At 37.4% G+C, this 13,163-nt stretch overlaps 1 protein-coding gene and 1 pseudogene across 4 annotated transcripts in view; both read right to left on the bottom strand.

The window, feature by feature from the left end:
• Nucleotides 1-13,163, bottom strand: part of suco (SUN domain containing ossification factor) — a 37,479-nt gene that overhangs the window by 18,516 nt on the left and 5,800 nt on the right. For 3 of the 4 annotated variants that reach the window (XM_062977787.1, XM_062977786.1, XM_062977788.1), the window contains exons 2-11: nt 11,915-12,023; nt 9,602-9,706; nt 7,396-7,535; nt 7,008-7,145; nt 5,080-5,224; nt 3,886-3,997; nt 2,791-2,915; nt 2,281-2,348; nt 1,727-1,834; nt 712-817 (exon numbers count right to left, since the gene is read on the bottom strand). In XM_062977787.1, the coding sequence (XP_062833857.1) occupies nt 712-817; nt 1,727-1,834; nt 2,281-2,348; nt 2,791-2,915; nt 3,886-3,997; nt 5,080-5,224; nt 7,008-7,145; nt 7,396-7,535; nt 9,602-9,706; nt 11,915-12,023 (1,156 nt within the window). Of the gene's footprint in view, nt 1-711; nt 818-1,726; nt 1,835-2,280; nt 2,349-2,790; nt 2,916-3,885; nt 3,998-5,079; nt 5,225-7,007; nt 7,146-7,395; nt 7,536-9,601; nt 9,707-11,914; nt 12,024-13,163 lie in introns of those variants that run through there. The other variant, XM_062977789.1, reaches the window with a different exon arrangement.
• On the bottom strand, nt 11,086-11,293 carry LOC134299055 (U2 spliceosomal RNA; annotated as a pseudogene).

Here is a 13,163-nt window from a genome sequence, read left to right as displayed (position 1 = left end):
GATTGTAGTTGGAAAAGAGCAGAAAATAGTTGACAATGCCAAAGAGAAGTAAGAAAACAGGGCAGTGATTCAATTGTTCTCTTTAGCAAGCACAAAAAACCAAGGCTGCTTTGACAATGAAAAAGAAACTGTTCTTTTGCCAACAGCGCAAGGTGTGAGAATTGGAAGGAGTCACTGGTACTGGCAACAATTGTCAATAGCTTCACAAGTATTTGATAGAAATACTTGTGAAAAATGCATAAAACTTAGTAAGACAGAGTAGACACTTAGTAAGACACTTGCCAGGCAGGCAAGTGTGAGAATTTGCCTTATGATCATCAGCATTAGCACTTATTCATCAAAGACAGATACAGTGTTCCCTCACTTATCACTGGGGTTAGGTTCTAGGACCACCTGCAATAAGTGAAAATCCACAAAGTAGGGACACTATATTTATTTTAATATTTATACATTATTTTAGTAGTTATACACTGTTTTAAGTCTTTATCAACCAATCGTGTGTTGATAAATCACCTCCCGTTGCTGCTTGGGCTCCTTTTCTCTCCCTTTGGCTTCTCCCTCCTCCCTTCCTTAGGCTGTAAATTGCAATTTTTTATGATTTTTAATAGTCTTTTAGAGTTTATTGAAAAACCGCAAAACAGTGAATCCGCGAAAAGTGAACCGCGAAGTAGTGAGGGAACACTGTACTTGCAATCACTGTAGATAAGTTACCTTTACATATTTGGCATACATCTGCTCATCCAGAGGAAAACTCTGGACATTCCTCTCATCTCTAGCATGAAATGTGCCTAGCTTGATCCACTTGTTTGTTGGATACCTGGAACAGAACAAATACAATTAGCATCTCAACTATTCCTATTTCAATTTTAAATATGGTAGTTCTTTTCCAATGAAAGTATACCAATGAGTAGAACTATTAAAAGTACCAATTATTTGTACTTTAACGAAAAGTACAGTAGTGCTCACACATCTAATTTTTTATATGTCATTGTCATTGAAATGGCTGCATTCTAAATTTCCTGGTATAGTGATTGTCAGAGTGGTCCAGAATTTGTGTTCTCAAATAATATTCTGTGCCCAGCTTGGTTTATCATGTGTTCTGCTATTGCTACCTGCTATTGCTGAACACATGATAAACCAAGCTGGGCACAGAATATTGAGAACACAGAAATTCTGGATCACTCTGACAACTACTGTGTTGGACTATACAGAGAAGCCATTGAACTCCACAAGAACATAGACAATTTCAACAGAAAGGAAGAAACCATAAACATGAACAAAATTTGGCTATCAATATTGAAAAACACTAGAATCAAAACAGTAACTAATGAACACCACCCAGACACAGGAGGTCTCTATGCAGCAAGCAATTCAAAGGGCACAAAGGTCAGCCTACTTCCAAACAGATGCCCTTCTCACATGCGAATGGGTGGATCTCACTGAACACATAAAAATCTAGCTTGCTAATTGCACCCTTTACACTTATTTAACAGGCAATGGTTCTTTCCTCTCACCCTGGACATTCCACAGGTATATATACTCCATTTTTTTGACTACCATCAGATCCCCTGAAGATACCAGCCACAAATGCAGGCGAAATGTCAAGAAAAAATGCTGCTAGAACATGGACATACAGCCCAGAAATCACACTACACCCCATTGATTCCAGCCGTGAAAGCCTTCAACAATACATCTTTCTAATTCATATTAGTATCATGAGTCATACCTGTCACTGATAGATACCAGGAAGTCCTTAGGAGTAGATGAGAATAACTCATGATTTGCAATATCCAGCTGCCTTACTTGAATTGGTTCACAAAGTTCAACAACAAACCTTTAAAACAAATAAAAATAAATAACATGAGGAATGCTCTGATTTGGGTATTCTTGTATGGCAAGGGATTGGATTTCCATTGTGGTCTCTTCCAACTCTATGATTCTAGGTGGTCATTACTAAGAAACAGTAAAATCAGTGACTAATATGAAGCTTATCCAGAATATAAGAGTTTGAATGTCTTTCCTCTGCTCTGATGAGCAGGCTTTAAAATGGGGAAAAGGAACATGTAACTCTCCAAATGTTGTTGGACAGAAACTCCCAACATTTCTCACTATTAGATACACTGGTTAGGGCTAATGGAAGGTGCAGGGCAACAAGGCTATAGAGTTGCATGTTTGCAAAAATGGTGAAGTTGTTTCTGTATGGACAAGCGGAGACTTTCACTGTTACATATTGACTGGGGCAACATTGGTTTTCCCCACTGCTACAGAAACAGTACTTACCAGATTTTTGTACTGCATGGATTAAGCATGTATAGATCCATATTCTCCATTAGTATTGCTGAAGTACTCTATGAAAAATAAGAAAAGATATTATAGTTTCCTATTCTACTCAATAACTAATTATGCTTTAAAATGCGCAAGAGAAAAACAATTTTCCATTAATTTTCAGTATTTACACACGTAGTTTCACTATATCAGAAGGCAGTTTGACATAGGCAGCAAGCTTGAGATGTTTCCTTCCTTTTTGTAAAAAACAAACCCAGTTTCAAAAGATATGCTCTCAGAACTAAAGATTTCTGAGTCAATACTTTTTGCCCTTCAAGGGAGTAGTTGATCTCAGAATTACCATATACACACTACATTAGCTAACAGCAGTTGGAGATCTTTTGAAGTATCTTGAAAAACCCCATCCCCTATAAACAAATCTTGCTAAGAAAGCCCTATGATTGGCTCATCTTAGGTTCACCATAAATGAGAAACAATCTGATGGCACACAACAAATATAGTTACCTTTGCTTCTGGGTTAGCCGCCAGTATCTTAGCACCACACTCAACTGAAGCATAATTATTCCTATTTTTTTGGACCTTTTTGGTGGGATGCTGACCTCCATTGGAGGATGGATGCATGGACTGACCTGCATATACAACAAAGCACACAAGATAAAGATCCCTCCTTATTTTCTTCACCAAATTTCATACTACACTTTTTTGGAAATTGGGAAGACAACTGTCTGTTTTCACCAAAAAGGAGAACGTTTAGAAAAGGAAATAGGAAAGCTCATAGCAAGTATCACAGAAAAGCATCCTAGAATTAGCCAAAGGCCCATGATGATGCAAGAATGCAGAACCAAAGTGGTTCTTCTACTACCTTAAATTAAACACAGTCTTGAAGTGCTTTAGTGCTGTCAATGTTCATTGGTACTTTACAGCAGTGTTTCTGGAACTGTGCTCCCTCAGGTGTTTTGGACTTCAGTTCCCAGAAATCCCAGCCAGCTTACCAGCTGTTAGGAATTGTGAGAGCTGAAGTCCAAAACATCTGGAGGACAACAGTTTGAGAAGCTCTGCTTTACAGCATACCAAAAGTAACTGCATTGATGAGTTTCCTTGGATGCAATACTTAATATTAAAGTCTCGCGCATAAAGCATATATATGCACAATTGTGGAAGGGAGGACATCTTTTTTTAAGTTGCATCTTAAAAAGTGGATATCCATGAAAGTTCATATGAAAATAAAAACTAGTTACGGCTGGCCCACCATACCCATGGATTCAGAATCCATAGATTTAACTATCCGTGCTGGGAAATATTTTTTTGAACTTTCAAAAAGCAAACCTTTATTTTTACCATTGTATATATGGTTACTTGAAATTCAAAACTATTCACAATATCTTCAGTATGTTTCCCGAAGGAAATTTGTATTCTACATTTTAAATCAAGGACAGACTCAGCTCTTCTGATATAGGATCAAATTTATGCTGTAAATAAAACTCCTTTGCAAAAAACTTACAGAATCCTTTATAACGTCAGAAAGCAAAACCATTTATTAAAAACTGGACTTTGAAGAGAGAATTCTGTTAAAAGTTTGACTGAAAAAAGTGAACTCACTCTTTTCTTTTTCCACTTCCATAACCTGCTTCTTCCATTCATCAAATGTGGGGATATCTCCTGGGTCCTTTGGGGCTATTACAGAAGTTGGATCAATTTCTCCCATTTTTCTCTGCACAAGCCAACAAAATTATATCAGATATTGAGCTATTAACAAGGTTGATACTGACAATACAGAAAAATATGTAAGGCTTATAAGCCTTACATTTTCTAACTATACTGGTAGGTTGAGATATCTGTTGAATTGCAACATTTTATGAAAAAGCCACAAGCACAGTTTGCATTGTGAATGGTAATTTGAAAATAGTTATTATTCCTTTTAGAGACAATAAATACAATATCTGCCCAGATGCAGCCATAGTCTTGCATTAGTGAGAATGACACTACTTAATGTACTAACATGATGGAGACCAGCTTGACACAATCACTGATATCAAAATGAGATGATGTAGTAAAGCATACTGAAAATGAGAAACAAACCTTTATTCTATTTGCAGTGTTATGGTTTGCTGTTAAGTTTCTAAAGGTCAAGTCACATTCTCTGTTAGACCTTAGATACTTTCCTTATTGTTCTACTACCCACTAGAAAATAGTTGGTAATGAAAAAGGTGGCCTTTTTCAGATATAGATGCTTAAGCAAGTTTAGACCATTTTACTCCAATAGGGATTTTGGTATAGGGTCTAGGATAATGATTTACTTGCCAGTTTGCTGATTTTTTGGTATTTTATTTCTAGCTCTAAGTTTGTATTGTTTTAATCTGCTTGCATTATTTATGGTTAGATACTTTTTCACAAAAATGTAGAAAACAAATGAAAAATACTGTATAAATAAAATCAACAGCTATAGTCAGTGTTATTACATTTGAAATATTAGCATCATCTGCTAGTAGCTGAAAGAGCTATAAAAAAGGGACTATATTAGGCATCTATCTGTAGCTGCAATGGACAACTTGTAGGTCTCGAGACTGCTGGACTATAAAACCCATCAGCATGGCCAATGGAGCTGCCACCCAAGAACAGCTAGAGACACCTAACTTGCTCTGTCTTGACCTAAAGCCAAGCAGTAAGAACACATTACTAGAAAGAAAGATCTGGGTATCTTTAAAATATCACAGGTTTGTCATCTATTGTGAAATACAAATCTTCTCTTTAACAATTCACATTGATTAGGGAAGTTTGAGTTACACCACATACCTCCCCTCTTAGGTTACCCGAAGTATTAAGTGCTGATTTCGGATCTGTCTTTTGCTCAGGTGCAGCAACTTGGGGGTCAAATTCTGATTTAGTCGTCTTTCCCTTTCTGTGTGAAGATATATTTTCTATGTGTTGACCTACAAGGCTAAAAAACTGTCAGCATTAGAAACTCATCAAGAAATACTTTTAACCTTCAGGTTGCAAGTGGCCATATCTATCTATATAAAAGTCAAAATATATGTATATATGTTTATATGTTTATACGTATGTTTGATCCACAAAGGTTCCTACATGGTTTCATGGATCTGGACTGAACTTGGTACATATTCTCTTCATGATCCAACAAAAATGCTGATGGGGTTTGGGGGGACTGTTAAAGGATGATAAGAGTTGTAGTACAGCCACATCCAGAGAGCCATGTGAATATCACAAACAATGAACCTGGACCAAATCTGGCACACATACCTATCTGTAGCAATCTAAAATACTGGCAAGGCGTGGGATGACAAAAATGATGGGAGTTGCAGTCCACCCATATCTAGAGAGCTGCATCATAGCCACCGACAATGGATCTGGACCAAATGTGGCACACATAACTTTCATGGCCAATTTAAAATACTGGTGGAGTGGTAGGGATAATAGAGGATGGTGGAAGTTGTAATGCACCCACATCACTACACATCACGTCATGGCCACCTACAACAGATCTGAACCAAACTTGGTAGAGAGAGCCATCTGAATACCACTGACAATGGATCTGGAACAAACTTGGCACACATACCCATATGGACTACTTTAAAATACTGGTAGGGTTTAGGAAGGGATTACAGAAGAGTTACAGTCCACCCACATCTGGGGAGCAACATCATGGCTGTAGACTAGTGTCATGGCTTGATCCAGATGATGTATCTGAACCAAACATGACACACATACCTTCATGATCCAACTTAAACTACTGAAGGATTTTCTTTTTCTTTTTTTTTTTTGGGGGGGGGGGGGTTGATAGTGGACGATGGAAGTTGTAATGCACCCACATCTGGAGAGCTATGTTATGGCCACCTACAGTAGATCTGAACCAAACTTGGTACACACACTCTTTGGGATCCAACTTAAAATACTGGTGAAGGTAAGGGAGCATGATAGAGGATAATGGGAGCTGAAATCCACCTACATCTAGAGAGCTGTGTGTGTCTCACCCATGACCAAAAGCATTCTTCTCTTAGCAGATCAGACAGTTCACCCTACTTCCTAGCCTACAACTCTCAACGTCCTTACCCCTTCACTACACAGCTTAGGGATGATGGGAATCCCTAAGCACCCCAACAAAAAGGCAGACCCATCTTCCACTCACCCAGATCTAGGGCTAATGGGAGTTTGACACCAGACAAATCAAGGTCTGATGGAAATTGAACCTCGTACGATCTGGGGTAAAGGGATGTATAGCTACCCAGATCTGAACCTGATTTATAGAGTTTCAACCAAATATTTATTCTTATTCTTCTTATTATTATTATTTTAGTATTATTTAGTATTTTGTGTTTTAGCTTTTTAATACACCTCTGCATTTTTAGCTTTTAGCCTAGATTTTAATGTATTATGCTTTTATCAAATTGTACCCCACTCTCCTTATGCTGGTCTATGACCATAATAAAGAAAAAAATTGAGATTTGAATTGCAACCTGAACTAGTCTCAGGCTGATGGGGGTTGTACCCTATCAGCTGTACAATTTTATAAATGGTTCTGTTATACAGTTATGCATTTTCTAATGTGACTATTCATAAAATCCAAGACCAAAAGACTATTTTAATAAATAGCATTACATAATAACTAACCCAGGGAACACTGGATTCATAAGCTGATGGACACCTAAACTGGGGAGCTCACAACAGCAAAATAATGGCAACACTAAAGTTATTCCAAAACTCACCTGTCTGGTGAAGTAACAAGAGGGGAAGCCTCACTCTGGGAATTGGTTTCAAGTATCCCACCAAGATTGCAGTCAAGTTCTGACTGTTCGGTTTCAGAAGTGATTACAGGAATGTCAGCACTGGAATTTTCTATTACACTGAAGGGGAAAAAAGGATTAATATAGGCTTTATATATCACTGGACTTCTCGATACTCTGTTAGTCAAAGAATTGCACCAAACAGCAAACTAGAATGAGAATAGAACTTTGCAAAGAAGTCTTCCAACTAATTATAAAGATTTAAGTACCATATTTCACTGCATAATGGTCACATTTTATGGCTTTTACATAATAATTCTTAGCATAAACAAATTAAAGATATACAAAATAATAAAATGAAAAGACTCACCTGGGCTGAGAAACTGATGAGCTCTCTGAGGTAGGTAGACTGAAAGTACTTTCAGAGATACCTGCTATATTAAAAGATGTTTCACTCAAATCAACTGAAGACCATTCTTCTTGGGTCTCTAATTTCCCCATATCCATAACCTTTAAAAAAATTGAAAACTGTAGAATTAGTTCTGGCACTGGAAGAGTTTGCAAAACTTTCTTCTGGTTACTTAATGCATGGCAATACATAATTAAGCCTACAATTATTTCACAAAACAATTTTGGAAAACGGAATTAAGAAAAACACCAACAAAATCTTATTAGCTAGACCGTAAATGTTAGTTTAATATTACTTGTCTTTTAATTTGAAAATAATAATATGAACAATCTGCTTTGTCTATATTAACAACCATTTAGCAGATAAAATCTCTGGCATAAGAGACGATTTAGATGTTGCAATTGAAACAGAAGTCGAAAATGAGGTGTCCATCAACTCCGTGAGTGGGATTACACTGGATCAGTTTCAATTGAATACTATGGATGTGGACAAGCAGCTGGGGCAAGTAAGGAGGACAACCTGCTTTCTTGATCCCTGTACCTCTTGGCTGATCATCGAGGGAGAAGATGCAATTCGATCTCAAATACAGAAAATTATTAATGTATCTATTAGGGAAGGGAATTTTCAACCCTGTTTAAAAGAAGCAGTAGTTAGACCACTGCTGAAAAATCCCTCCCTGGATCCTCTGTACCTTAATAACTACAGACCAGGGTTTCACCTCTCTTTTTTGAACAAGGTGATTAAGAAGGCAATTGCTCTCCAGCTCTAGGCCGTCTTGGATGGCACACACTTCCTTGACCAGTGGTTCCCAAATTTTTTTTGACCAGGAATCGCTTGACCAGGGACCACTTTCCAACATTATTACCAAAAGGGTTACATATCAGTTTTTGGTCAACTTTAAATTTGGTTTGGTAAGTGGGGGTGATGATTCAGAAAATTGCATTGGATAGACCACATCAGCTCTAATTTCTGATACAGAACATATGCCATCCAGTAGTAGCCATCTGCTCACCCAGAGAAAACCATATTTAATAATCTAGAGCTGATGTGGTCTATCCAATGCAATTTTCTGAATTAACACCCCAAATAACCCCAGGAACAGGCCTAAAAACAAAGATACCAAGGTGCCCCCCACTTTCAGGCGCCACGTGGAACGGCTCCTCTCAGGGGGAGGGAGAAGCAGAAGTCAGGAGGCTTGTTGTCGCGCCTTTTGTGGGCAGTTAGTTTCTCTGCTCCCAACATCCCTGTTGCCTCAGCACTATAAGAGGGTTTCACAAGACCACTTGCTCTTGTTGCAACGGTGTAGTAACAGTAAGGTCGTAGACCATATTTTAGTTCTTGGGGACCACTGGTGGTCCACGGACCACAGGTTGGGAACTACTGTCCTTGACCCATTTCAAACTGGCTTCAGAGAAGGATACAGAGTTGAGACTGCAATGGTCGCCTTAGTGGATTATCTCTGTGTTAACACTGACAAGGGAAGTATGTCCCTGTTGGTGCTTTTAGATCTCTAAGTAGCTTTCAGTATCATTGACCATGGTATCCTTCTCGACCTCAAGGAGATCTGGGAATCAGAAGCACTGCATTGCAGTGGTTCCGGTCATACCTTTCAGGCTGGTTTCAGATAGTGTTGCTCGGGGAAAGCTGATCCTCAAAAAAGAAGCTGTTATGTGGCATCCCACAAGATGCCATTCTATCCCCAATGCTTTTTAACATTTACATGAAAACACTGAGAGAGATAATCCAAAGGCTTGGGGCGGGGTGCTATCAGTACACTGATGACACCCAAATATATTTCTCCATGCCTTCCAAAAACAGTGTTAGCTACGAATTATGTGTCTCCTCTGAATGAATGCATGAAGAAGGTAGCAATCTGGATGAGGGAGAAAATGAAGTGTATCAACCAGTTCTGGATAGGGTTACACTTTCCCTGAAAGACTGTGTTTGCTGCTTGGGAATACTTCTGGATCCGTCTCTCCAAATTTTAGCAAGGTAAATGCACTGGTCAGGAATGCTTATTATCAGCTTTGGCTGATACGCCAGCTGTGCTCCTTCCTATAATCCGAGGACCTAAGACGGTAGTGTATGCTCTGGTAATGTCAACATTGGAATTCTACAATCCAAACTAAACTATTTTTTTAAAAAATTAAAGCTTAGTGACACTTGCCTCTGTTTCCTTTGTGTAGTCATCAGGGTATTCCTCAGGATAATTATTTATGATTGTATTAATGGGCTCTAAAGACAATGTTCCAACAGATCTGTCAGTCTCCTCCTAGTTGAAAAACAAAAAAAATTAAATAGTGTCTCTACTTAGAAAACTCATTTATGAAATAGTACATTTCTAAACCCAACAAATTCACATTGCAATTTAATGAAGCAGATGTATTCCTGGGTTAATGTTTTTAAAACAAAATTTGCTACCAGAGGCAGAAACAACATCAATATAATAGGAATAAGTTCCTATACTAGAAAAAAGAAGAGCAGTTCAAAATGGTTCAATATTTTATTTTTACTGAAAATTAACAAAATGAACTTGTGAAATAAAACAACCAGGTGTTGTGAATCTTCTAAAGGCCATTTAAATTCAATGCCAGACATACAAATTCAAAAAATACAAATTCAAAAAATTCAATTACAATAAAGATCAAACATTAAAACATAAATTATTAAAACAACAATTAAAATCACACAAGTTCAAAATCGTACAGGAACACACAATCAAAGATGACCATCCAGCCTCTGCTTTAAAATCTCCAGAGAAGAAGACTCCACTACACTCCAAAACAACATGTTCCACTGTCAACAGCTCTGTCAGGAAGTTCTTCTGAATGTTTAGGTGGAATCCCTTTTCCTGCCTTTGAATCCATTTCTCAGTGTCCTAGTTTCTAGAGCAGCAGAAAACAAGCTTTTCCCCTTCCCAATATGACATCCTTTCAAATAGTAAACATGTCTATCACGTCCCCTTTCAATTTTCCCTCCTCCAAGTTAAACATGCTCAATAATGCCTGTTTAGTAAGGATTTCTAGAGGCAGCTACTGTTTACTTTGGAAGACAATTTTAACTACAGTAGAATACCACAATTTTCCAGTCAAGCTTAGTTAATTGCGTTGTCTACTGCAGTCACACTGCTGCAACCAAACACTGAAAGTCTCCAACCCTCCTTCACAACCCTCCCAATGCAAATACTGCTAAAAATATCCAACTGGGCTGAAATAACAAAAAGGGGAGAATTAGGCAAGTTTTAAAAAGACGTTGTAAAAAGCAGCTTTACTATCAGAGTGATTTTTCCTAATGCCTATATAAAATTATATTTAAATTTCAAAGTTACAAATAACAAGTTATGTCAACATTGATATGCAAATTTCTCTTTTAAAATATTTCAGTATCTGCAGCCCAAGTAGTGCCAGGGACTGAAATCCCAAGTAAAATGTTAAAACCTCTAAGTGTCAATAAGCTCACTGGTGCCCCTCCTTCAACTTTCATCCTTGTTGCTATCTTTTCATCTGTTCTTTAAATACCTAACTCTGAAATGGGGAGTTTATAACCTTCCAGATCAGGGGACCTCAAACTTTTAATGCAGGAGGACGGTTCACAGTCCCACAGACTGTTGAGGGTCCAGACTATAGTATGAAAAAAACATGAACGAATTCCTATGCACACTGCACACATCTTATTTGTAGAGCAAAAAAAATGAACAGTACTATGTTTAAAATGAAGAACAATTTTAACCAACATATACTTACCAATATTTCAGTGGAAAGTGTGGGCCTGATTTTGGCTGATGAAATACTCAAGTTAATTAGGACTGTTATTACACTTGATACTACACTTGATCTTAGCCAAAAGACCGAGAAGCAATAGGATTGTTGTTGCTGTGTGCCTTCATGTTGTTTCAGACTGAGGGCTATCCTACGTCTAAAGTTTGGGGTGGGGGGATAACCTTGGAGGGCCGCATCCAGCCCATGGGCCTTAGTTTGGGGACCCCTGCTCCAGAGGTTTTATTGCATGCTGGCTACAGCAGATGGGAGTTCCAGCCCAGTGATATATAGAGACAAATATTCTTCACCCTGCCCAAATTGTTGGTGTATCTTGTTAGCTTCTGTAAATCTTTATATTTTAATATATATATATTGCCTCTATTAAAATTACAAATGAAAATATATACATTTGCTCAGTATTGACAATTAATACAATACTTTTGTATTTTTATTAACCTGAAAATTTGCACAGCCTTTTCTTTTCTGTGATTTTCAGGGAGACTGAAAGACAGGATATTGAGTGATTGGGGGAGTTTATTGCCAACTGTTTATATTTCAATAATAATTTTAGCACTTTTAACTTTAAATAAATCCTTGAATATAAACCAGTGTTTAGAAAACAGTATGAGTCTATTATTTATTTATATAATGTCTTAGGTTAGGACTATAGAGCTGCCCCCAATTCTACAAGAAAGCCAAGCCACAGGTCTTTATGTACTTACCTTTTCCTGGATGTTCTCATCCATGTTTGCCAAGGGAGAGTTCTCATTTTGTGAAACCAAAATTGTAGATGAAGGACCTTCTTTACAAGTGACATGCCAGATGGGAAAACTGTTAAATAGAAGAGCCACTCTTAATATAAATGGACTGAAAGATATATTTACATCTTATGTGACTTTCTGATGCAGCATGTCATCAAAAGTAGATGTCTTAAAATTATCTAATAAATTCCTACTGTACAATTCCACGTTAGAAGCCAAATGGTGAGTAGTTAAGACATGCAGGGTTTCTAAACTATCTTAAATTACTTCAAGTATTCCAGGACAGATGAACTGCATCCTTGGGTATTACAGAACTTGCTGTCTCAAATTTTTCATTTTTTAGAAATACTGGAGAACAAGAGAAGGAACACAGGAGTAGAGACAAGGAAATATTTTTATTTTTTAAAAAAGAAGAGGACAGTTGGAAAAGAAGAATCTTTGATATTGGGGGAGGGGCACTTGAATAGATTATAAAACAGTGAGCCTATAAGCAAAATAACACAGTACTTTAACAGCACAATAGTGCACAAACGCTGTTCAATTTGTCTAAGCATTCCCTGTACATTATTGCTTCCTGTTTGAAATAACAAACTGTTTTCTGTCATTAATAATGCTTCAGATTTTATCTTACTAAATTTGATTTACGATCCTGAATTCACCTTCATACTATGGGCAATTATAAACATCTAAATGACTCATAGTTAAGAACGGAGGTGAGGCAACAGGAAGTGTGAGAAATTTACCTCTAGGAAGGGAAATTCACTCCTGACAGTTATCATGGAGAAAAGGTGTCTCCACTGAAGCTTTATCACCAATACTTGTTTCCCCAACCAACAAGCCACATTTTTCAAAATCCAATTTTCACAGGGACAGAAAGTGAGATGAAATCTTTTAAACAAGGGCACAGACAGAAACAAACACCACAGGGATTTAAGCCTTTCCCTATGCTATCCAAAGCAAAAGAATACATAATTTCGGCTGGAGTTACACTTTAAAAAGGTAGCTGTTGTGACCTACATACAAATTCAACTTAAGAACAAACCTACAGAACCTATTTTGTTCGTAACTTGGGGACTGTCTGTACTCATATTTTCCTGGGATTATTTTGAACCCTCATTAATGAAAAAAGTTAGAGTCATTTGTAAATGTAACAGTTTGAAGTTATTAGCCAAACTTCAATATAAAAGTGAAAATGCACGGAGGTTGTAAA

This window comes from Anolis carolinensis, chromosome 4, assembly GCF_035594765.1.
Source record: "Anolis carolinensis isolate JA03-04 chromosome 4, rAnoCar3.1.pri, whole genome shotgun sequence".
Classification (NCBI taxonomy): Eukaryota; Metazoa; Chordata; class Lepidosauria; order Squamata; family Dactyloidae; genus Anolis; species Anolis carolinensis.
Note: the sequence above shows the minus strand (reverse complement) of the source record. Positions and strands in the feature narration are given on the sequence as shown.